At 43.5% G+C, this 24,397-nt stretch overlaps 1 protein-coding gene across 4 annotated transcripts in view; it reads right to left on the bottom strand.

The window, feature by feature from the left end:
• Positions 1-562: 562 nt before the first annotated feature.
• Positions 563-24,397, bottom strand: part of PALM2AKAP2 (PALM2 and AKAP2 fusion) — a 265,450-nt gene continuing 241,615 nt past the window's right edge. For 3 of the 4 annotated variants that reach the window (XM_078061581.1, XM_078061583.1, XM_078061582.1), the window contains exons 7-8: positions 18,855-18,956; positions 563-8,701 (exon numbers count right to left, since the gene is read on the bottom strand). In XM_078061581.1, coding sequence (XP_077917707.1) covers positions 7,962-8,701; positions 18,855-18,956 — 842 coding nt within the window. In that variant the 3' untranslated portion in view covers positions 563-7,961. The remainder of the gene's footprint in view (positions 8,702-18,854; positions 18,957-24,397) is intronic. The other variant, XM_078061584.1, reaches the window with a different exon arrangement.

Genomic DNA, 24,397 nt, shown 5'->3' with positions numbered 1-24,397 from the left:
GTGCCTTCAGATGCTCCTGTTCCTAAGACTACAGTGCATGAATACTTACTGCCTAAGGGGCAGCCCACGTTTGACCCACGGGATCACAGTCGATGCCACTGCTAGGGGCTTGCAAGGAAGAAGAAAAAGGACGACAGGTGTGGAGACAGATGTGCAAGAGCAGGTGAGAGAGAGGAAGTGCTGGGGAAGTGCATTAGTGTGGAAACCAGCTGGAACAGGCAGGCCACAGGGATGCCCCCTGTGGGGCCCCCAAACCCACGGATGGGCCAGGAACCACATGTATCAGAATCACCTGGAGACATTATTAAAAACGCAGGTGAGCAGGCCCCACCCAGGAACCTGAATCTGAGTTCCAGAGGTGTGACTGAGTCTCCACCTTCTTAGCGGGTCCCCCCCACCCCCCGCCCCATGTGATTCTGAGGCACGCTCCAGTTGGAAAGGCACTGGGTTAGTGTTTAGTGTTAGCGAGCGGTCGAAGGTGCTCCCGAGGCGGTCTGGCCTGAGATCCACTCGTGGCAGGTGGGAAGGGGAAAGAATCGGGGCACAGACACACAGAGGTAGATGCAGTGAAAAGGCAGTTTATTGTCTATTCATACTGTACAGAGGAACAGAGAGAAGCCACAAGTACAGCATTGGCTGTCACTGGCAGTGTTATTTCTGAAGTCGGAACAGTCAAAGTACACTTCAGGTTACAAAGTACAGCAGCTAGCCCAGCAAGTCTACTTCAGAGTCAGCACGACAGGCCCCCACCCCACCCCCCAACCAACCACAGAAATGGAAATATTTACAGAGATGTCACTCACCCCGAGTGAGCTGCTAAAGCTGAAAATTCCATCAACAACCTACATTCACTGAAAAGCTGCATCAGACACAACATTTTCTGGAACCCCTGTGTGATTTCAACTCTACTAAGGCAGGAGCTTGAGAGGAGGGAAGAATGTTCCGGAACCCCGCAAAGGATAGGACTCCTTCTGCTTGCCTGAATAGGATATCACGGAATTGGAGTTGGAGTTGCACACAGAACAGTTCGGATCAGGCCATTGCCTGGTGGCTTCTCTGGATGTAAAGACTGGTTGCAAAACCAAGGACCCGGATGGCTCCCTGTCCACCTCATCTCAACACTGTGAGGTTCCCGTGGTGAGATACGAGATGAGAGTGTATCAACTCTCCCTTAGCACCTTCAGGCATCTGCATAGCTCTTTCATTTTGAGAGCTGTCTCCATGACCCTGATGTTCATAGCTGGGCTTGAACTGGGCCTGTTGGAGGGATTCTAGTGATGATGGAATTGAAATGACTTGCATGGGAACCAGACAGGTTATTTTTCTTCACTTGGAGAGAATGCTTATGACCTTGCCTTGTTGGAAAAGGCTCTTGGTCTTTTAGGGTCATAGAAAAAGGGTCCGTCTGGGGCAAGGACGCTACCTGGGAAGAGAGTCTAACAGGGGTGGTGAGCAGACTCTGAGGCCTAAGCTGCTCTGTCCATCAGACAGAGGAACTGGTGTGGGTGAAGATCTTTAGGAAACTGAGTTTGATTGCAGTGGAAACTTGGGAGCTTGGCAGAAAATTGGGGGGGAAAATCCAAGAACTCTAAAAATACAGAATTTCATTAATGGGTAGATAAAGATAATTCTTTTCTGTGTCTACTTAACTCTGAAAATGTGGTGCAGCCCCATTGGTATTTACAAGGCCAATAATACCTCCTAAGTTTTATATTGTTGGTTTATACATTTATGTATAAACCGTAGATGGCCAGAGGCTTCTGACTCACCATTTTACCCATATCATTTAGATGTACCATAATGAGTGGTCCCTTAACCTCCAATGAAGTGATTAGTCCTTAAATATGTGAAATAGTCGGACTTTGGTCATTGCTGGGGTTGGCTTACAGTTAAAATGGCTATCCCCTTCCAAAACGTCATTATTATCATTAAAGGTGTAGCCCAGAGAGCTATCAAACGACATGGTTTACCTAATGACAGGCATAGAAAGCTTGATCTTACAACCTAGGTCTGTTTGGAAACACTGGATTTCATGCAGTGGAGGCACATGGGCAGGCCACGGGACCTTGGATCATGCCCCTCAAGGTCTGGGCGTGTGCTACAGAACTCACCAGAAAGTTACCTTAATGGAATGGAGAAATAACTCAATCAAGGGTGTTTTCAAACTCAAGCTTCATAATGCATATAGATTTCATTATAAAAATATCATTCCTTAAAAAAATACATAAATGTAAAATATTACATTTCTAATCACCACTCCTTACTCCTACCCCTGTGGTACTCGTCTTAGACTATCATGAATGGGCACACCTCTCAGTTAGGGCTCAATCACACCATCTGAGCCCATCTCTCTTCCTTTTTCAAACTATGACACTTGTGCTTAAAAATATGCTCCCAGACCCAGAGAAGGGGTCCACAGGTACCCCCCCTTCCCTGTGAGAAGGACTGCGGAAGATCATATGCTGCCTGTGACCTGCCCAGGAATGTCAGAGCATGATATTCAGACCCAGCTGAGAACATAGGAACACGCTTGGTTGATAGATGGGCATAGACAATGTCCAAGCTATGTCCACTTTATTCCCCTTGGGCCTGACCTGCAAGGTCCTGCCTCAAGGCTCCTGTGATGAAATTCACAGCTCTGAAGCGGTCTGGGTAGGGGTGGGGAAGAGAATGTTGTGTTAATACAGCTTTGGAATACAACCTGCGTTTTGTTTTTTGTTTTTTGTTTTTTTAAAGGACAGAAAAGAAGAACATAAACAGCAATGCTAAGGCAAACTTTCAAATGGCACATCAGAACTCTGTTTTTGTCATTCATTTTGTTCACATCACAAGGCAGATACATTCTGTAAACATACATACCATACAGTACAGTAACCATAGGAAAATAAAGAGAAAGCCACCCTGTAATTCTTTTCTTTCTGTATTTCTGTTCTTTCACTCCAGAAGGACTGCCTGAAGTCTAGGGAGAATTTTATGGTTCATGAAATATACTTTTCTTTTCATAAAAATGCAGTGACTTGCAAAAAAGAGCCCCCCGTTGACTAGGAAGAGGCATTATGGGGAGAAGAGGACCATTTACCCCTCAACCTATAGAAACTTAGAAAATAGTCACAAAATCTAAAAAAGTCATTAATTTTCAGGAAACATTTTGGTTTCCTGCTTAGTAAAAGAGAGCATTGAAAAATTGTTTTTGTTTTTTGTTTTTTTTACAAAAGTTAAGGCTGTCCAGATCTTTGATGCAGAAAGCCTGCGATCCCCAAAATTACATCTTATATTTTCAAGTTGAAAGCAAGGTTTCATGCAACGGTTCTGAATTTATGTTAGATTGGAGTGGAGAGGGGAAGCAGAGGCCTATTTAAGTCATATAAAAATTAAGGGAGGTGGGCGAGGCTGGTCTAAGGATCGCCAGGGAAGTTGCCCTTTGAAACTTTCAGGATGTAATCTTTATTTTGTATTTTTCTACATTCAAATAATAAGCATTTTGGTTTTTGTTAAAATGGGAATTTTATCTCGGAGTTCGCAGAAGCTATGAAAATACAGACACATAATTGCATTGTGCTCCTCACAAAAGCCTGATTTTTCTTTGTCCCTGGAAAATGCAGGCCAGTTTTCCTGATAAGACCGGAAGAAGGCTATACAATGAAAGTCAACTAGCAGCGAGAATCAAAGATCTCATCTTGCTGGTTTCTTGGAGCTGTTTTGGGATACATACCATGCCTCTGTTTACCTGCTGGGTTGTACCGTCCAACAGGACAAAGGATATTTGCTGGTTCTACCCTAATCAGTGGAGTTCTATATACCTTGATACATAGTAAATTGAGGAGCTTCTAAAAGATTGCATATTTATGAAGTTTCAAAACTTATCTGTGGTTTCCATAACTGAAGGTGCATGGTGCGGAAATGCAACTTAAAACTGCTTGCCTTGGAATGGTTTTTACTGTAAACAAAGTTAACCCTTTGGGAGATGAGACTATTCCCACAAGGAATGGGCCCTTTGGTGAGCGGAACTCCACAGTGGGTCCAGTGACAAAGAGAGATGGCTGAGCATCTAGATTTTCGGCAAGAATGACAACAAAAAGTCCTCTGTGAATATTTTGTCTGTGTTCACCTGTGTTTTAAATGGACAGGGCGAATGCTTTTTAAAAAGGAAGAGCTGGTTTAGTGGTTTGATTTTTGCCTCTGTCACCATATTCCCTCCCTCCTCTTTCGCTATCCATTGGTTCACTGGCATTAAATAAATGGTCATTCCAAGGGTGTTCCGTGGTCCCTTGAAATGAAATTCTGCAGGAAGCGAAGAGAAATGAGCTGTTTTCCCACTTGGCCTGAACGTTTTGCTCCGGAGAGGATACTGTACCTTGATGTTTTTTCCCCTTTTATAAAAAACTTAACCCTAACCAAAACAAAACATTCTACTTGTATGTAGGAAAAAACATGTTTATGACCAGGAAGTAAAACGGAGTTGGTGGGAATTTAAAGCTATACATGTACATTAACAGTTCAAAAAGGAGTCAAATCTAATGAACTCTAGAATTTGAGTTTCCTGAAAGTCTTTGAATACTTTTAGGTTGCTCAGGAGGCTTAAGGATACCATGCTTTGGGTTTGGCCAGAAGGGAATTCCCTCGCTCCTCATCCTCTCTACACCCAGTATTAAGTGACATCACTGGACACTATCAAATCACTTTTAGAGGCAACAAATTTTGCTTATGGAAGGAATTAATAGAATTAAGGGCAAAAGTGGTACGAGGTAAAAAAAAAAAAAAAAATTCCCCTTAGTTTGTCCTATTGCACATCAAAGAAAACAAAGGCAAGGATGTACAAGTCATCGAGATTTGTCAGGATATGTAAGGTTAAATTTTATCATTTTAACCATTAAAAGATCTTTAATTCAATGCCACTGAAAATCTCTAACAAATGAAATATCCCTCCTTTCCCTCTTTCTCCTCTTTCCATTTAAATTGGAACTGGATATATAATTTTAGAAGACAATCCAACTAACCATTGGCTCAAAAAGACCATGGTTTTACAGCTTCGTTACTGGTTCTCTAATTAGGTTATGTAAGTCAATACCCTGTATTTTTGGAAGGTGTGATACCATACATAATAAAGTTTTTACAGAGAGAATAATGGCAAGGAAGGCAGAACGTTCTCCATCACGACACTGAGGATATGTTCGTTATGTAGTTACTTGTTGCTGTAGGTGAGATTATAGGTCTCATCCTATAAAAGTACTGGCTGACCCTAAATCCTCTATTTTGATAGGAAAATGATGCAAAATAAGCAAATATATGCCATATTCAAACAAACCATTTACTATGGCCACATATCATTTTAATAAAGGTAACATGTCTTCCTTTAAACCATTAAATGATAAGCTTTAACAGTAAAATTATAAAGAGACATCTAATTCGTATAATTTGCTAATCCCTATAATGATAACTGATGAATGAAAGTGCAGATTATCATTGGTCTTCCAGATCTGTTGTGTAGGGTTGCGGTGGGAGGGGCAGATCATTTTCTTCATGAGGAACTAGCTCACTACGGAAGGACGGGTAGGTCATTTCTGGAAATTATCTGTCCTCAAAGACTGATTCTGTTTATCAAACAGCAAGCTCAAGGGTTCTACATTCTACCATTCCACTCACTAACTGTGCTTTTAAAAACTCCTATTGGATCATTGTAATCCCTAAGTGAGTAAAAAAAGATAAATTATGGTAAGCTTTTAGATTGTTTCTTTATTAAATAAACTATTAAAATAATAGATTGTCCAAACATTGAAACTGTTTTCATTTTCTACGTAAATAGGTTTATCTGGCACGTCATTCTCTTCGACATTTAAATGAAGCGTAAGTGACCATTGACTGAGGAGCGTGAAGCTGAGTGGGGAGATTTCTAGGAAGAAAAACCAGATGCTATTCCGAGATAAGACAGCAGCTTTACTCAACTGCAGCTGCTTTGGTGAACCTGAGATTATTTGGAGGGAATCCCCTCTACTATTCAAAAGCAAGCCATTGATGGAATCATCTTAGGAGGCAGAATTTAGCTCCTTTATTTGTCCCTTCTTAACTTTTTTTGCTTACCTATTGGTAATAAAGTGACTTACTTCGTGCTCATTGAAATATAATTTGAGAGAAATTAACTTTTAACAATAAAAATGTCATTTTTCCCCCCTTTCCATTTGGAATAAATATAAGTTCAAGCCAAGAAACTTATAATATTAACAGTTAGATTTAGCACTGAGAAAGCTATTTAGGACAAATTTAGTTGGTTCCATAAAGAAATTCTCTCAAGACTACCTTATTTTTTTCTTGTCTGCTTTCTACAGAGGTTAGACTTGATGGAGCATGACTTACTGTATAGTTTTTTAAAACTGTGTTCTATAGAACATAGATATATCTTGTGAATGATTTGCAACAGTGCTGTGAACATCTGGGCAAATAACTTCAAGTTAAGAGATCTCTGTTATTAGAACCAGTTAAAATGTTACATCTTTATTTTATTACTATATTATTTTTTTTTACTCTATTGCTTCCCTTTGGTTTTACTACACATGTGGTTGCTTGCTTTGGGAGAATGCTAAGAATTTATTTAAAGAATTGTTCATTGTGGTCTAGATTAAAAAAAAAAACAAAAAACTATTCTTTGATGTACTGAAATCTCCAGAAGTTTAAGAAACATGCCTTAAGAAGCTCAGCTATGTGCCACTCAATTGGTACTTGTGGAATGAGTTTAAGTACTTAATGTGGAGAAGACAGGTCTTTCTTACACATTTTTTACATTTTCAAACTTATTTTGAAGGGTGGATAAACCTACATCATGACGTTACGGGAAACATTCTCTTTCTCATGGGGACAGAAAGAAAAGAGTCCAGAAGTAAGGCTCTGTAATCAAGTGGGCAGGGGAGATGAACAGGTAAATTCAGTTCCAGCACCGACCATCCACAATGAAGTGGAAACTTGGCAGCAACCACGGTAGGTCAGAAAGACTGTTCTAGAAATATGGTCACTGCAGAGATACTCCTCAAAATGATTCCTTCGTTGAAAATAGATTAACATGATCAGAAAATATCCGTGAAAAAGAAAACAATATAAAAATTTACATTTTTTTTTCTGAGAGAATAGAAGCAAGGCTCATGGATATGCCTAAGTTTAGAGATTACTACGAATGCTCAAAACAACGTTTGCTTCATGTCCTTAGAAAATTAAAAATGGTGCTTCATATATAAAGGGTCCATCAGTTAAGCCACAGAAAGAGACGGCTGCTGATGGGCAGGTTACGGAATCAGTCCTACATTTCAGCTGTGACACGCACTGGGTTCCTTTTCTTTTACATCAGACTTCATTTCAGTTTTAACAGAAGGAAAGCCATAGGTGCACAACACTGTAATCTGGAAGCTTATGTAAGGCAGCAAAAAGCATCACCCTAGATTGAACAGACTAAGTAAGGTCCACTTTTGGCCACGCTAACAACCAGCTGGAGCCAACAGCATTTTGCCACACACGATATAAAAGCAAAGATCCACAGCAAGGGAAGCAAGTGGGAAGTCAGCGACGTGGTGACATGTGACTACGTTATAGGAACACGCTACAACATGAAACCCCCAATGCCATGGGTTCAATTCCAGTCAAGTGAATTAAGGCTACTATAGAACCGGCTGATGTGAAGAGTCCATTCCAATTGAGCAGTAAGAAACTGATTCACTCTTGAAGACACAAGGAAAGGTTTAGAGGAAAAGCAAGTTCTTGGAAAGATTGAAGCACACACATGCACGTTGTCTCTCAGGTGAGGAAACTGGAGAAAAATGAAAGGGGGAGAAAAATGAGAGAGACCCAAGCAATCCAACTGCAAGGCAAAGCAGGTGTTTGCTTCCAGTTCACAGTATTGCAGTTAGTGGTACAGTGAGGTCTACGGAAGTGGTAGAGAGCCCAGAGGCTGCCCAGAAGAAAAGGGAAGAAAGAAGTGGTCACATGACAACACAGCATTGACAGCGCTTTTTCTTTTGGGTACCTGGGGCTGGCTCTGTGGCCAGGCTCTCTTCCTTTCCTTCTGGGGATGAGGGCTCTGTGGTGTCTGAGATCAGCCTCCCGGACACAAGCTCGGCTGCATTCCCATCGATGGTGGACACGTCTGTCACTGTCTTCTCCCTCAATGACTTCTCATCGTCTTCGTCAATGAGGACCAATTCCGCCTTGATGGTTTCATCATAGCCTAGCACCTTCTTCGTCTCCTCTTCATCCTCAATATTTTGGTAGCCCATGAAAATCATGGTGACTGGTTGATCCAAGTTGGCCTCGGGCCCTTCAGTGCTGGGGGCTTGGGGCTGCTGCCCTGGGGTCCCGGAAGAATGATCTTTCCTAGACTTATGTACCATTTCTAACTTGGCTTCTTTGCAGAGCATGTGTTCCTTCGGGTGGCCGAGGCTCCCGTCTGCGATCACAGTTCTTTCTGACACGTGCCCTCCTCTGAAGCTTGATTGTCCCGCCTTCTGAATAAGCGCTTCTACATCCTTTGAGCTTAACTTGTGCACTCCATTTTCTACCACAGTGCCTCCTGAGTGCACCTCATATACTACTTTGGTACCGTCATCATAGACTTTGACTCCTCTCTGATGGACCCCCTCTGGGCCAATGGTGGATGCAGAGAGAATCTTGGTCTCTCCTGTTTGTTTGTCTTTCTCCACATTAATTTCCATGGCGTACACAGCTTGAATGAAAACAAGAGAAAGGAAGTGCATGTTACAACAAAAAAAGCCAGTGAATGGTTAATTGCCAAACAGACAAAAAAAAAAGGGTTTGTGCCCTTTCTAGTCTAACTGCCAAGCATCTTGAGTGTTAGAGTGAGTGCACAGTGTGGACAGAGGTGGTTATATATGTGTTTTAACACAGCAGCTTAATGCACTGGGAAACCAGATGTGCAGTTACCGTATCTCAATGGCACTTATACTTTTAAGGAAGATCTGCTAACGTAAGACCACAAGCGACTGTATGGATCCAGTATAATGAATTCCAGGGAGGCTGGCAACATGCAAGTTTATTTTGATTGACAGCTTACCCTAGGCTTATAGACAATTTTAAAGGTCTTGGCTAAGAAGTATTGTAATTCCAAAATCTTAAATCTTTTTTTTTTTTTTAACTCTTTCACTAAGCATTCTACTGTTTTTTTCTGCATTTCCTTTTACTGCGAATGGAGAATATGCAAAGGATTTTGCAGGTGGGGCGTGGGTATTCTCCACTGTACTGTAAACTAGGCTGTTTGCAGGAACTGAAGTTAACAAAAGCAGTCAGGTTACATGCTCTGAGTACTTCGATCACTGAGCTGGGTTTCTCTAACAAGAACTAGAAAAAGAACAAGATGGAGGTAGTAGCGTCCCATGGCACTGGAATTTGAGGATGATGATCACAGAAGGCCTCTTTCTTCAGCCATGCACACAGTGCCAAGTCCTCGTGACTCTGCCCCACACCGTCTTTCTCCTCGGTCACCTTCTCTCTCTTCCACCGCCACTACTCAATCTGCGACACTATTTCCACTTCCCTAGATTATGGTAAGGGCTTCCTACCAGCTCTCCCCGTCCAGACTAACCCTCTCCAACTCATCCCAAATCCTGCCACCAACCTGGCTTCCTAAGGACCTGCTCTCCTCTCTTCTATAGTCTTGTGTGACACTCCATCCTCTCCAATCCATTACCTCCGAGGCTCCCTGCAAGGCACACATTCTGGATGCTAGGACACTGAGCATTGGTCCCAGGAAGCCAGCTGTCCCCAGGCACGCTTTCCCTGGATGATCCATGGATTACATCAGCCTCCACAACTTCAACACTGAACTCAGAAGTGGTCACATGACAACACAGCATTGACAGCACTTTTTCTTTTGGGTACCTGGGGCTGGCTCTGTGGCCAGGCTCTCTTCCTTTCCTTCTGGGGATGAGGTCTCTAAAAACTCCCCCATAGTCTTCTTGGTTTTAAATAGTACCAGCACCACATAGTCTCTCAAGCAAGAAGCCTCAGAACCACACCTGATTTGTCCTTTTCTTCCTAATTTCTTCCACAGCCAAACAACTATTGTGAGCTACTAATTCCATTTCAGACCTCTCCCCATGTACCTCCTCACCATTGCCTCGGACCAGGCCCCCTTCTGCTCTCCGCACAACAGCTCTGCCCCAGTCCCACCTGCCGCTTCTCAGAGTGGGGGCAAAGGTAGCCCAAGGTTTGTTTTGAAAATATTATAAAAAGGAAATGGGAGGGAGGGGGGAAGGGAGGGAGGAAAGAAGGAAGGAAGGAAGGAAGAAAAGGCAATTTAAGAAAGAGAAAAGGAAAAAGAAAAAAAACAAGAACAGGTGACAGAGACCATATGTGGTCTACTCTGTCTAAAATATTTACAATCAGGCCATTTATAGAAAAGTCTACAGACCCTGCTAGCCTGTGCCCCATCCTGCCCACAGAACCTTCTTCACAAACCCTCTGTGGGTTCCTGTGTCTGTATAGGAGAAACTCCAAACTTCTTAGCTTGGCATATAATTCCCTTGGGAATTTGTCTGCAACTTCCTTGCTAGGCTTGTCTCTCTGCCCCTCATTCCATGTATACTCCAACCATAGCAAACTTTGCACTATTCCCAGAACTCAGCATCCTTCCCTGCCTGGCCTGCCTTTCCCATGGGGGCATCTCTGGTTATCATTATTTTTGAGTCCCTACCTCTTTCTGAATACTACATGTTCCCCCAGTGTGTTAAGAAGATCCCAATGATCATTTCAACTGCTCCCCTTTTCTTTAGCACAATCAAATAACACCATCCCACACCTAAACATTTCTTGCTTTTAAGATCCCCTTCTCATGAACTGGCCGTCTTTTGAGAGTTTCTATCCATCCAAATATGACCTATCCATCAATGCCCAGTCAGCTGCCTCCCCAATTCCAGAAGGTTTCTTTGACCCTTCCATCTCTAAGTCTTCTCTCTCTTCTTAAGGCTCTCTGAACTTTTCTAAACCTCTCTGAAGGCACTTAACAATTTCCACTCAGAAGTATAATTATTTGTGGGAATGTTTTATTAGCTCCATCGATTTTTAGGATCCCTAAAGGCTAGTTTTTTGCCTGACATCTTTCTTCCATTTCCCCACCCCACCAACACCTACCTTAGAGCCTTTTGCATACACGGTACCTGATATACAAATACCTGTGAAACAAATACTACTAATTGAAAATTCTACTTTGGTTGCCTTCATCTAGGCACAAAGACTTTGTATAACATGACACCAATGAAAAGGTACACACAGTAATTAATGTTTGAACTGGTTAGAAAAACAGCAATGATACTATTCCATCTGCTTGGGTAACAAGATACGCAGTCTGTTCACAATTAACACTTAACTAAAAAGACGGTGAAGCCAGATCCAGTGCTTGATTTTCCTCATGTCCATTTTGAAAGTTTCACTTATTCAGCACAAAGATCTTGAGTTTCCTTCAGTGACATAGTGAGGCCAACCGATATTTGTACATGGGCTCACACAAGGATGGTGATGTCAAGAGAAATATTTGTCTTGGTTAGTTCCTGATTTCCCACCAAGCGTGTCACCAGAGAAACGGAATAGGCATTTAAAATTGTGCGTGGACTCCAAAGCCTGCTCTTTAAATATTACACTTACATTAAAAACACAGATTTGGGTTAAAATATTATGTCCTGTCACTATTAAAACACTCCTGGGACATATTTATAAATAAGGGTGATACTAATGATTGCCAGTTATAGGTACAATATCTAATTATCCCCCAAGCATCCAGTAATATGTGAACAAAATGACACATTGATTTGTAATCAATACAGAATATGGAACAAAACACTTCTATTTTTAGATCCATTGGTGATCGGGTACAAATTATTAGCATGGGAATCTTTAGAGATGTCCTTCTTCTGCCCACCAATGAGAATGCTGTCATTGTTGCCCCAGTTTTCCTCTCTCCACCATCCTAACCCCCAACCCTCATTTTGTCTTTGCCTGTTTCCCGAATCAGAGACAAGACAGAAAGGAGGATGAGGAGGAGTTCTGTGCTAGAACAGCTGAGTAGATGCACACAAAAACGAGTTGAGAAACAAGGAGTTCAGTAGGAGAGAGCGTAAAAGCTGCGTGGGATATGGATGGAGAGAACATTTTTGTGGTGGTGAAGGGGATATAGGGAGTAAAGAAAAGGACATGTGAGAAGTGCTTCCAGGTGGGGATATAAATTGGAGTCCTTTTAATATCCTTCAGGAAAAATAGATAAAGAACAGAGTTCCTTTTTAATGTTTTGTGTTTTTTTGTGTGATTTTAAACCATATTTTGTTAAATGTGACATGGCTCTGGGATTGAACCACATGTGGCATGGTTTCATTAGGGTGACATATTCGTATTTATATTTACATGTTGTACACTGTTCTTTCAATATTTCTAGAATATGGAATAGAACATCATAGGACATTCTGCCAATAAAATAAGCCTAAATATATTATGCCATAAAATACAACATCCATCCATATTTTTTCCCCGAGATAAAATAAGGCTTCAAAGCAAAACAGATTTGTAACAGATTTTGTCAGGGTCTGGCCTCACATGCTTTGTCTACATCCACTCTCCTCTCTAGGAAGGGATACTTAGGTGAGCACTTTGAGAAGCTCTTACTTAACACAACGGCAATATTTAGACTTCATGGATACACATATGAGAATGTTATCAGACATTCAGAAAGCCACACAGGAGGTGTGAATATTTATCTTAAATATGCAGTTTACGAATAAGCATTTTTATTTTGCTCCCGTTCTCAGCCAATAATATTTTAAATGTGAAGCAGGGTGGATATGAACCAGTAGGAAAATGAGACTAACATTTTAAATTCAACACTTTATTTTTGATGCATGCACACAATTAAAAAAAATCCTCCTGCTTTTTACTGCTGCCAAGTGGTATTTACCAAAGGTCTCTCGCCTACGTCATGTTCTCGTGTCTAAGCACAAAAAATACTCCCTTCTCTTCCCTCAAGCTTCCCCTGGCCACATGGGATACACTACAATCTGCATAGTGAGGAGGGGCCAGTGCTCAGCTTACTGAAAAAGAGTGAGGAAGGGGTGCTGCTGAGGAGAGGGGGTTTTCTGGGGAGCCCTTGGAAGAGATTTTGAGAGAGCCCCATGGACATACAGGAAAGTATGTGAAGAAAAGCTCTCTGAAATTTCCTCCCTTGAGGAAGTTTCTGGAGTCAGAGAAGAAAGAAAGGAGACAGTCTGATGGAAGCCCCAATGACAGGAAAACTGAAATCTGGAAGTTTTTACAAAACGATATATTTAATTACTGATTCCCCAACATGACATACTGATGACAATAAGGTTGGAAGGTATAAAGCATTTTTGCTATTCTTTCCAAGAACCTAGACAGGGGAGTAGATGTTCATGATGTCAATGAAGAATAAGAACCAAAGTGGTGAGTTTCTGCAATGAATACAAATGAATGATGGAATTGGTGCTTTGATGTTGGGCCTCTGTGTTTGGTTTACTAGGTCCTTGCCCGCCCCTCTATAACCCTCTAGTCAATAAGGAGAACCTTAAAGAAACAGAGGCGGTCTAATGGGGATTGATAACCCTAGGCTCTAGGTTCTGAAAACAGCCAGGTGTGGATTAGAGTGGGAGGCCCCTGGGATAGATACGTGCCTAGAAACCAGGGTGAGGGCAGGAGGTGAAGCTACTAGGGTCCAGTACACTGCAGAGCCCGGAGACGTGGGTCTGAGCAGCAGAGAATGCTTGATTCCAGTGCAAGTTTATGTCAACGGTTCTAGGTACTCTCTTGTTCCCTGTTCCCTTCAGCTTTGGTAAAGAGAAGACAGCTGTACAGGCTCTAAGGAACCTAGAGAAGAGGAAAGGAGAGCACCTGACACAAGTGAGGGGCGGGGAGACCAACCACATGATTCCATTTCAGAATCAAGCCAAGAGCAGATCAAACAAGACACTGTGTTCTGTGAAGACGGAAAATTCAATCATGTTCAATCCCTTGACTCTGGCTTCTAGCAGCTCACTTGCTTTGACTCACTGTGATCAGTGGGAGGAGGTAGAAGCCTGAAGGTCCACATGTAAAATATAAAATGACACAGCCCACTGTCATTAGTCAGTATGATGGGAGGTGTCAGAGAGAGGGAGGAAGACAGTGGGTCTGAATTCCTTATTCAGATGACACCCCATCTTTGGATCTCACTTTTCCCATTGGTACAAAGAAGAGTATCCACCTTTGATATCTTCTGGTGCTGTGCATAGCCTGTGTGGCTCATGACCCAATGATGTGTAAAGTACATTAGGAGGGCAGGAGACAGCCAGATCATGACTATCACCCAGAAGTGAGATCACTGCAATATAATGAACATCCAGTAGCTGGCATCACACCTGGAATGTGGAAGAGAAACAATGCACATGCTTGGCTTATTCAATGAACATATATGCATGTGACCATTTCCCTTTGGGCATATGAGTATGCATACACATATATGCTCACACCTTCTCTTAAGGATGGAAATATAAACTTGGCTGCTGTGATGGAAATAACAATGCAAGTGAGGAAATTAATTCAGAGTGGATCTTCCCTCTCATCCCAGCAGTTAGGCAATCTCTAACTTCAAAAACCAGTCATCACAAATTTCTTGGAATAATTGTTTTCCCAGGACACCTTAGTACTAACAGAAATAAGTCTGCAAAGGTGTGATGTCATGGCTAACAACAGCAAAAGCCAACTTCCCATATCTGATTTTGCTTCCACCTTCTTGGTCAAGAATGACAGTTTTCAGTCTGAAAAGTTCCAGAAAGAATATTGCTAAGAGGGAAGTGAAGCCTGGATGAGTGGAGAAGATCAGAAAATAATGAAGCACCCAGGGATATAAATGCTCTCAGTGCTTTGGACCCAGGAATCAGTTCCCTTATTGATATATTTGTCTCAAGAATCTTGTACGCTGGGAAAGGTGCTAGAAGCAGACACCTGAAGTTCTGATTTAAAAAAAAATAAGAAGGAAGGAATTACATAAACTATGTAGAAGTAGCTTGACATCTTGGCTGGCTAAATTCTAAAGTTCATTTTCAAAGAGCAGAGACCACCAAGAACCAGGAAGGATTCATCAGGCAGAAGGTATACAGATGAATTTCATTTTCTTTTTGTTCAAGTTCTTGAGGCAATTTAGGCAAAGCCAGAGATAAAGCACATGTGGATCATCACCAAGTCCCTTACATTCCTGTGGACAAGACAGAAACATGTGCCTTGGGTGTCAAGACAATTGCCAGAACTTGTTGCTCATTAAATGATCATGTCCCATAGGTGCCTATTTAGGGTTCTCAAGGGCCAAGAGACCCCAAAAGTGTGTTACAAGCCTCTGACTTTGGTTCCAACTGTGCAATGTTTTCATCGATGAAATGATGAAAAATAATAGAAGCTTGCTTTTCAGATCTGAGATGATACTAAATTAAGAAGGAAAGCGAGGCTGTGGGGTGCTAGAGTCAATAGCTATAAAAATCCCAACAATAGAGAAGAGCATTTCCTATTTTCAAAACTGTGAAACCCTTTATTCAAATGGAAATCTGATGCAGAAATACAATACATAAACCCAAGGACCGAGGAGCTGCTGTGTCTGAAATGGGAGAGAAAACCTGAGGCCTGACTACCAAATCCCTTTACACCATTGCCCTCCCCACCTTTCACAGATGCCCCTCAGTGACCCCATGGGGCCCTGACACTTACAAGGGACAATCTATCAAGAAGAAATTAAACAGTCACATCAAATCTACAAAGGGCAGAAAGGTACATTCTTACTTTTGCCTTTTGAGATTAAGAAATAAAGAAGTTTGTAGGTTCTCTGAACAGGGGAAGCAGTATGTGCACAACTAGGGAAAAAAGACTCCATGTTTCAGTGGAAATGATTCTGGAACAATGACGACACTGGATCAAGGGAATGAGGTTGAGCAGTGGCGTATGTCAAAGGACTCTGAGGCTTTACTTTAGAACCTGAAGCTGAAGGGCCATGGCACCAGAAGAGTGAGTCACATGGTCTGCGGATTCTCGATCTGCTCTGGGGGGAGATCAGCCCACCCCAGGGTATGTGGAACAGCTATCAGCACTGCACTTCAGGGAGATCAGAGACAAAGTGGGGAGTGTTTAGTTGGGAGGGACAAGGATGGTGGAGGGTGTCTCAAAGCAATCTCATTATTTTGGGACAGCTGAAGAGACTGGGGCTGTGGATATTAAGGGGATGAAGAGTGGGGATCTAGGAAAGACCAGAAATGATAGTCATTTTCAAGTAGTTAAAGGGAAATCAACTTTGGTTTGTTCCAAGTGGCTCCAGGGGACAGGATAAAGACTGATGGGTGGAAGATGGAGGCAGACATCAAAGGAAGGACTTCCCAATGGTCAGTACCAATTAGACAGAGTGGGCCTCCTGGAGGGACATGAAACTCCAATCACAGAGGTGTGTGACTGCGGCCTGGGGACCTGTTTGCAAGGCTGCTAAAGCCTGGCTTCATGTTTGATTGGAATAGATGCCTCCTAATTCTAAAAGCAAGGATGTTAAATAAATTCCCATTTATATAGAATCCTAAACCTACCAAACTCCAAACAACCAGAATATTTGTCATAATACTGAGAAATAACAAGTGACATTTATTAAAATGGTCCCAAGGAGTGCCTGGGTAGCTGAGTTGGTTGAGTGTCTGACTCTTGATTTCAGCTTGGGTCGTGATCGCAGGGTCCTGGAATCCAACCCTCCATCAGGCTCCATGCTCAGCATGGAGTCTGCTTGTCCCTCTCCCTCTGCTCCTCCTCCTGCTCTCTTTCTCTCTCTTTCTCTTTCAAATAAATAAATAAGATCTTTAAAAAAATAAAAATTGAAAAAATAAAATGGCCTTGAGATTGTGCAAATTTCCAAAAGGATGTTCATAAAGCAAGATGGATCATGTCCAGGAGAAAGGATTCTAGTGGAGAGTGCCATTATTTGGTATGCTATCCATGCTCTGTGTAATCACTGTTGGCCATAACTGGTAATGAATCTGGACACCCCATTCCAAAAACAGTCTAGACAAAGGAGTTAACCACATCAAATGCGATTCCTTCCAGAACTCTGCATGTATGTATTTCCACAGTTAGATACATCTATGCAAATTAGTTCTTCAGTAATAAACAAAAGTACACATCAACTTATTTTTGAAGATTCTGATCACATAATACTTTTTCGAAAATGCATTTGCCATTGGATCATTATGTTTTTGCAGCACCTTCAACTATGAAGGATGCTAGGTTGCGATAGTGCCTGTATTCCCACACGCCCAGCGCTGCAATCACGTTAACACTTTATTTATTCTTGCCCATTACACTCGTTGACTATCAATGCTGCTCAAACCCTTTTGATACCCCTTAAAAATGAGTTGTCACACTGTCCCTATCCTCTCCCGGAGCTGATCCATTAGTTGGATCATATCACATGTCCTGTAAGGTCCAGGAACCTGTCGTGGAGAGGGGCTGAGAAGCTGGTTACCCACGCTTATCAGGAACTATCAGCACCCAAATGTCTAATAACCAGTGGAGGGTGTGTGACTCTTGAATGGCTATCACCCTAGTTGACCTCAGAGTGCTCCCTGGGGCACAGGAGAGCTTGCGGCTTAAGCCTCTGCCAGTGATTCTTCAGCTACACAGCTGCAGGCTCCAAGAACTGCTTTCTTGGTCCAGGGACACGTGAACCTGGCCAGGGTCTGACCAGACACCACTTAGGTCCCACCCAATTCTAGAACTCCGTGAGTTAGTATGCAAAAGTAACACGCTAAGATGTTTACGGAGATACCCAGCAGATATTTTATCAGTGCGCACGCCGACCACGTCAACACTTCCTTGCCATTTTATGGTACATTTACATTAAAAGAAGGAGGGACTATTTGCTTCACAAGATATTCAGTTTGGCCTATATAAATGATTTCTTCTGGCTTAAAAGCCCATGAGTGTTTTGTTTTATGCAAAGTGCCATTATGTGATTTATTTTAGACATAAACTTATCTAGATTATGCAAAACATAATCGGATGTGCCTGTTTGAGTTCACCTACATTGTCACTAACTGTGCAACCCTGGCAATTCATTTTTTCATTTGACCCCTAGCCCTCAGTGCATTTCCGTGTAGAGTAAAAGGATAGGTTTAGAGATTGATTTTTCATGTCCATCCAGTTCTGATTTCTGAGGCACATTCATATTGAACAGAGCAAAGCATAGCTCTCTATAGACTTTATACTCGTAAATGTATTGTTTTTTAAAATCCACCATTGTGAAAAACATTAGCAAGAAACACATGTTCTTTAAATTGCTAGTTCCCCGCCCCCGCCGCCAAATATACCACAGTAGCTCAGAAATAATTCCAGAAATGGGAAGACTTGGAAATATATATTTATAATATACAAGCAGCTTGATTCCCAAAGGAGTTGGCAACATACTCATACACTTTGAAAATAATACTCCCCCAGCTTCCATCATAGCTCATTTGATCTTGTACATTTCCAATATGGAAAATAAAAACCCCTGGAGGCAGAGTACAGATTAACTTTGAGAATAAGGAGAGATATAAAGACCATAAACACGAGAGACCGACCTCACTAAAGGCAGAGGGGAAATGCTCTATGATTTTCTCAATATTCCCTCCTATTCAGTCCTTAATTACTCATCAGGGCCTAGTACCTACACTCCGTGGCCACTGCAAATTCTATGTCTGAGGCTGGGCTGAGGACAGGGTCCCCAATGGAAGGCTATCTGGGAATCCCTTATTATTAAAGCTCCGAGAAACGCAGGCCCCGTGGCCAGTCCTGGCATCAAAATCAAATAGCTCCCCAGGACTTACCAGCAGCTCTGCTAGTCCCGTCCTGCCCAGGTGATGGTTCTGCTGTTCGTGAACAGAGGATTGGCAGGTCGGGGAGCTGGGAGGAAATGTAATTTACTGCATCTGGTAGCAGAGAACAGGGAATACAATTAGGCACAGTGTCGGGAGGCCCAATGGGTTCACTGCCGAAACAGCAGCTTGTCTGCCCTACATAATGGACCTCGGAGGCAGCCACTGAACAAGAGGATCAGGGTAAACAAAGACAAGCATTTGCCCAGTGACTGGTATTCAGCAGAGTAGCTGAGGTAGGAGGGATCCCGGCCAGAGAGCTCAAGCCCCAGGACTGCTCTATGTATTAAAAGATTCATCAGAAAGCTCTAGATTCTAAGAGTACAATGAGTTCGAGGGGTGGGGGAAGGGGATGGGCTAATGAGAGCCATTATCAACTTGGTGGGATTGACTAAACATGGGACATCAAACTAGAAATATGCCTTCAACAGTAGTGAAAAATAGATTTGGGGCTCAAAACTTGAACTGGAAATGTAGCTTCAGGTGCCTGATTCATTCAGAAGACCTATTTTATAGACATTAAAAAAAAAAAAAGCTCCCAAAGCCCTAGAATTTATCTCACATTTTAACACTTCAAGTTGGTGGTTCAGCCAGAAAATCCTGAGATTCCAAATAACAACAGCCAGTGAATTCACCATTAGCCCAGTTGCAGGAAATGCAGCTGAGCAAAGCAGGGAGACCAGCTCCACTTGGGAAAATAGTCTGACAAGCCCATTCAGGGAGGTGAGACCCTCTGGGCATGAACCTCAGCAGGCATGTCAAAGTGTCAGAGGAGAGGAGAGAATCTGTGTATCCCCCAGAGAGAAATGGGAAAGCAAAGGCAAGAACATTCTAGAAAGCTATGTAATGTGATTCCTTCCTTGTGTCACGACCATGTCCCAATGGCAATCCTGGAATGCCAATTACTCCTCAATGATACATCGAGCTGCTTCTTGCACATCTCCACTGAATCTCTCCCAATCACCTCAGACTCAACATGTCCCAAAGGGAACTCTCATCTGTGCTCATCCGATGCCTCTCCTGTACTCCCTACTTCAGCTCATTGGCGCCATAATTCACCCAGGATCCCAGGCGGCACCCTAAACACCCCCTCTCGATACCAGGTCAGCCCCTAGCCTCCACCTCCTTCACATCTCTTACACCCGTCCCATCCTCTGTGTCCCCATTGATATTCTGTTAGGTTTCTTTTTTCTTTTTTAAATTTCATGCTGGAGAGGACCCAGACACTAGATCAGGATGAGGATTAGGATTAGTTCAGTTCTGCACCCACTAGACCATTTGCTGACTTGCATGTGAATGTCAACAATCCAGAATGTGCTGATATTGGACCGTTATGTTTTTAGGAACACACTCTGGGGCCGGGGGGTAGGGTGGGGGAGTTTCACTAAGGAAATGGATTTTTCCATATCAACCACTGGGGGAGAAGGAATGGGAAATCAGGAGTAGGCAGTCAGGCCTTTGGCCATGGTGAGGTTCAAGTGACCCTCTCTCTCTGGGGCCTTGTGTATGTTGGAGGGTGGGTCCCGGGTCAGGCAGACATGGTTGAGGGTCCTCTGCTGCAAGGAAGAAAACTGGGCCTTTGAGATGATGGGGGGTGTGGATTGGGAGACAGCCATGAAGCAGCCTATCGGGCCCCCTAAAGATGGGCTTGGTTTGAGTCAAGGGTTCCGAGTGTGGCCACATGTTTAATGTTGTACATTATTCTCTCTTATTCCTGAACTTTAGGTTACTCTCATCATGGGGAGCTGTGAACAGAGTCCAGGCCCCAAAGCCACACAGCACAGGACCAGAAGAGAGCAGAGGCTTGAGATGAGCTGCTCCTGAGGGTGTAAGAATAGACTGCTTACAGTGGCCCAGGGGAAGATTTGAGCAGCAGTGTGGGGCAAGAGGGACAGTGTAGGGGGGACAAGAGATGACCAGGGCAGATTTGCAGAGCTTCTGAGTTTGCCCTGAGGATTTCTAGAAATCTGTGGAATGAGATCTTGGTAAATCTGGTTTTCTGCATTCAAATGAGATGAAGGTTCAAGCCATTAAGACCAGGTGAGGACTCCCAGACTGTCCCCTTTATGTCTATACATTCTATGCTAAATAGAGAATTTCTGGGGCATCTGATACTGAAAGTTTTAGCAGCCAGAAACAAAAGGCACTTGCTAGCAGGGGCATCTGCCTCAAAAAGAGCACAGGATTCCAGTGCTTCTGCCTCAGCCTTCCCCAGAAGGTGGCTCCCTGCCCAGTGGGGGTGGGGGTGGCGTCCCCTCTCCCTGGTGTTCCCTGGCTACAAGCTTGAGGACTGCAGCTCTTGGAAGGCTGGGATCACACACTCCGGCTGAGATGAGGGAGTGGCGAGGAGTGGGGCTCCAAAAGGAGAACCGGGCAGCCAGCCCCCTCAATATAGCATGAAGTAGTCAACACAAAGCTATGCAGCCGGGAGGTGGCCGACAGACAAACACCAGGAATAATTAACGGGGCCTCCAAAGCCTCCATGGGAAGAATTTCTTCACGTGGCCTCAGTCAGTAACCTGCCCTCTTCCTGCCAAAGTCAGGGGGGGTCTATGGTCAGAGAAGGCAGAGAACGGTCACTGCCAGGGTAGACATGTAAGATGAGTGCTCCTTGTTAGTCCCAGCACTGCTGAAGTATTTACTGTGACTATGATGGACATGCATAGCCAGAGCTAGAGAAACAAAGCAGATGAACACTCTCCGGAATGCATGACTTAGGGGTACCTGAAAACACACTGAGATTTCCCAGCAATGGCTATGAAGGAGTTGATATGGGGATGGCTTCCGGCCACCGCCGCAAGACCGGGACGGGATGGAAACCTAAGATCAGTATCGGACAGCAAGGGTGGAGACAGGCCCGGGACAACATTTTCCTTTGCCTATTCTGGCCAATGGTTTCACCCAGGTCCTCGGTGGGTAAAGAATACTTAGCACAAGATATACACTACATGGAAATTACAGTTACACAAGACATTCTGCGTATTTAAGGCAGTAAAAACAACCCACCCAACTGATGAAGATTCTGCCATATAACAAGTGTGTATATGGGGTGCGGAGGAAGAGAGGGGTGTCGGAATGTACATGGCCAGGGAATTCTACTCAAGATTGGACTACATTGTTCTTGATGGCCAGGACTACCACGCAATCCAAAGCCATTGGTGATCTAGCAGTGCTGTACCTTTATGTCCTCTGACAAGCATAGGGTGACATGCACAGGGACCTGAAGTGGGGTCACCAGCAGCCATCTCCTTGGCACCTCATTAAACTAGGGATGTTTTTGCTGATTATCTGCAGCATCTTGTACAGTTATATAATCCTAGTTGGCCTTGGATTCTGTAATCAGCTTTTCAGAAGTGGGGTATTTTTCTCAAGGCATTATTATTCTATAATACTTTCGGGTTAGTTCTTAGTAACAACAGGTGGTTGATTCTGAGAGGGTCTTGGCAACTTTGATATAGAGGGGCCTTTGAAACCAAAGAATGAGACATTAATCAGATATTCCAGAGTCCCTCAACTGGATTTGCTTCAGTTTGTACTCTCAGACCACAGAGTGAGCTAAACATTGACAGCATTCTTAGAGGATGTGTTGCCTCCTTCAAACTTCTTTCTTTGCCAGTAGATGTGGTGCAATGGAAAGCTCCACCCAGACTTAGGTATAACCAGAGATGGCAGGAATCATAACCACAGATAAGACCACAAAAACCTTTCCCTGGCCATTTCTTGGGATCTCTAAGATGTCTGCATCCTTGAGCCCGAGGTCACCTCTGTCAAAAAGTGACTGAAGACAGAGTCATCAGAGCAATTTTCTCTGCAGGCTCTTTTTAGTCACAATCAAGTTTCTTCCCACTTCCATGAACTGCTTAGGTGAAGGGATGCCAATTGTGGGAAGTGATGCAGGAGGAAATGAAAGAAGTTCAGGTTGAAAATGAAAGACGCAGTGGCAAGTGTTTATAATCTGGCTTCCGTGTTGCTTATTAACAAGTCATAGGCCATGTGGGTCTCCATGCCCCACAGAGCCTTCCCAGAGACATGACATTCAGGCTCCTTCGCTTCCCTAATTATAGAGAAAAGTCTAGGAAAGATTCTGGTTTGAGAAAAAAGAGGGGAAAAAAAGAAGTAAAAGCACGAAAGGTCAATGTGTACCCTTCCAGGATGTAGGTGTCTGTGGGTCGATGTCCCACAGCCCCATTCCAGCCTCACACATACTGCATGATTGCTGATTATGTCCCCTGCCTCGGGTCTTTCCTAGCACTAGGGAAGCCCACTATGCTTCCCATGCTGCCACCCTTTATTCCCCCAAAGAGGCAAGGCCACCTCCTCTGTCCATGCTCTATCCCCGAAACACAGAACAAGAGCCCTGATTTGGCCACACCCTAGAGAAGGCTTTAGAATGTCATAGGTCCTCCGCCTGGAGTCCCCGCTAGTTTGGCCCTGATTTGTCTCTGCCCACATGTGCTGGGAACATGAAGTTTACTTTACTACCTTCCCAAAGATCACCTGGGGGCCAAAAATCCAGATTCCCTGCCATTTTCCCCCACCAAATAAAATAAAACAACACAATACTTTTTTTCTGGCTAAAGTCAGAATTATCCTTAGTGCAAATATCTTTGCTAATCCAGAAGAATACATTACCCATCTCTGCATTTTTAAATCTTTGCCCTTATATTTGCAAATGACATTGGCAAAACACTGATGCCAACCTTTATTCTGGCTCCTGATCATCTTCATAGTTTAGAGGATGACCTTTTAAGAACCAGGAGAGCAAATGGCATCTGATCCTTCTGACAAGTCCTGGCCTTTTAAAGCAGGTCTAGTTGAGGGCCATAGTGAAAGTGGGAATGGAGTGGTTTTCATGAGTTTGTAGCTTAAGTGAGGGGAGCAAGGTGAAGGACGAGAAGCACAAAACCTCAAGTTCATTCCCATGAAATTCTCTTCCACAGGGAAGGAGAGTGGAGGGTAGGGCCATGGAAGGGAAGGGAGAACAGAAGCAAGACCCACTCCTGCCAGGATGGGGTCAGGAAGCCAGGGCCCTGCTCCCACCCTTCATGGGTTCAAGGCCAACTCCGCCACACAGGGAGGGAGGTTCTGCCCAGCCTTGTTACCCTGGAAGGCTGGAGAAATAGCTGTTTCCTGATTCAGAATAAAAACACAGCCTTAGAAAGGCTTCCTAAACACCAGATGATGGCCTTCTGACATGTGTCGTGACCCGGAGTCCTAGGCACAAATGGGCTCATTCTTGCCAGGGACCTGGTCCCGATGTCAGCACTCTAGGCAGAGCACCTTTCAAGAAAGGTCCAAGCAGCGAACCTTGAGGACCAAATGGGAAGGGGAGGAGCCAGTCCAACTGTGTAAGACTAAAAACGGTGAGTCGAGAAACCATCCTTGAAGAAGAGAGGCAGATAAGCCTGGGGATGTGTACTTCCTCAGGGCCCTGCACAGAGAGCTACTCCTTCTTTCTGATGACCTCACACACCAACACATCGCATCTCCCGGTG

The sequence above is a fragment of the Halichoerus grypus genome, chromosome 14 (genome assembly GCF_964656455.1).
Source record: "Halichoerus grypus chromosome 14, mHalGry1.hap1.1, whole genome shotgun sequence".
Lineage (NCBI taxonomy): Eukaryota > Metazoa > Chordata > Mammalia > Carnivora > Phocidae > Halichoerus > Halichoerus grypus.
The sequence above is the reverse complement of the archived record's forward strand: the minus strand, read 5'-3'. Positions and strand labels throughout refer to the sequence as shown.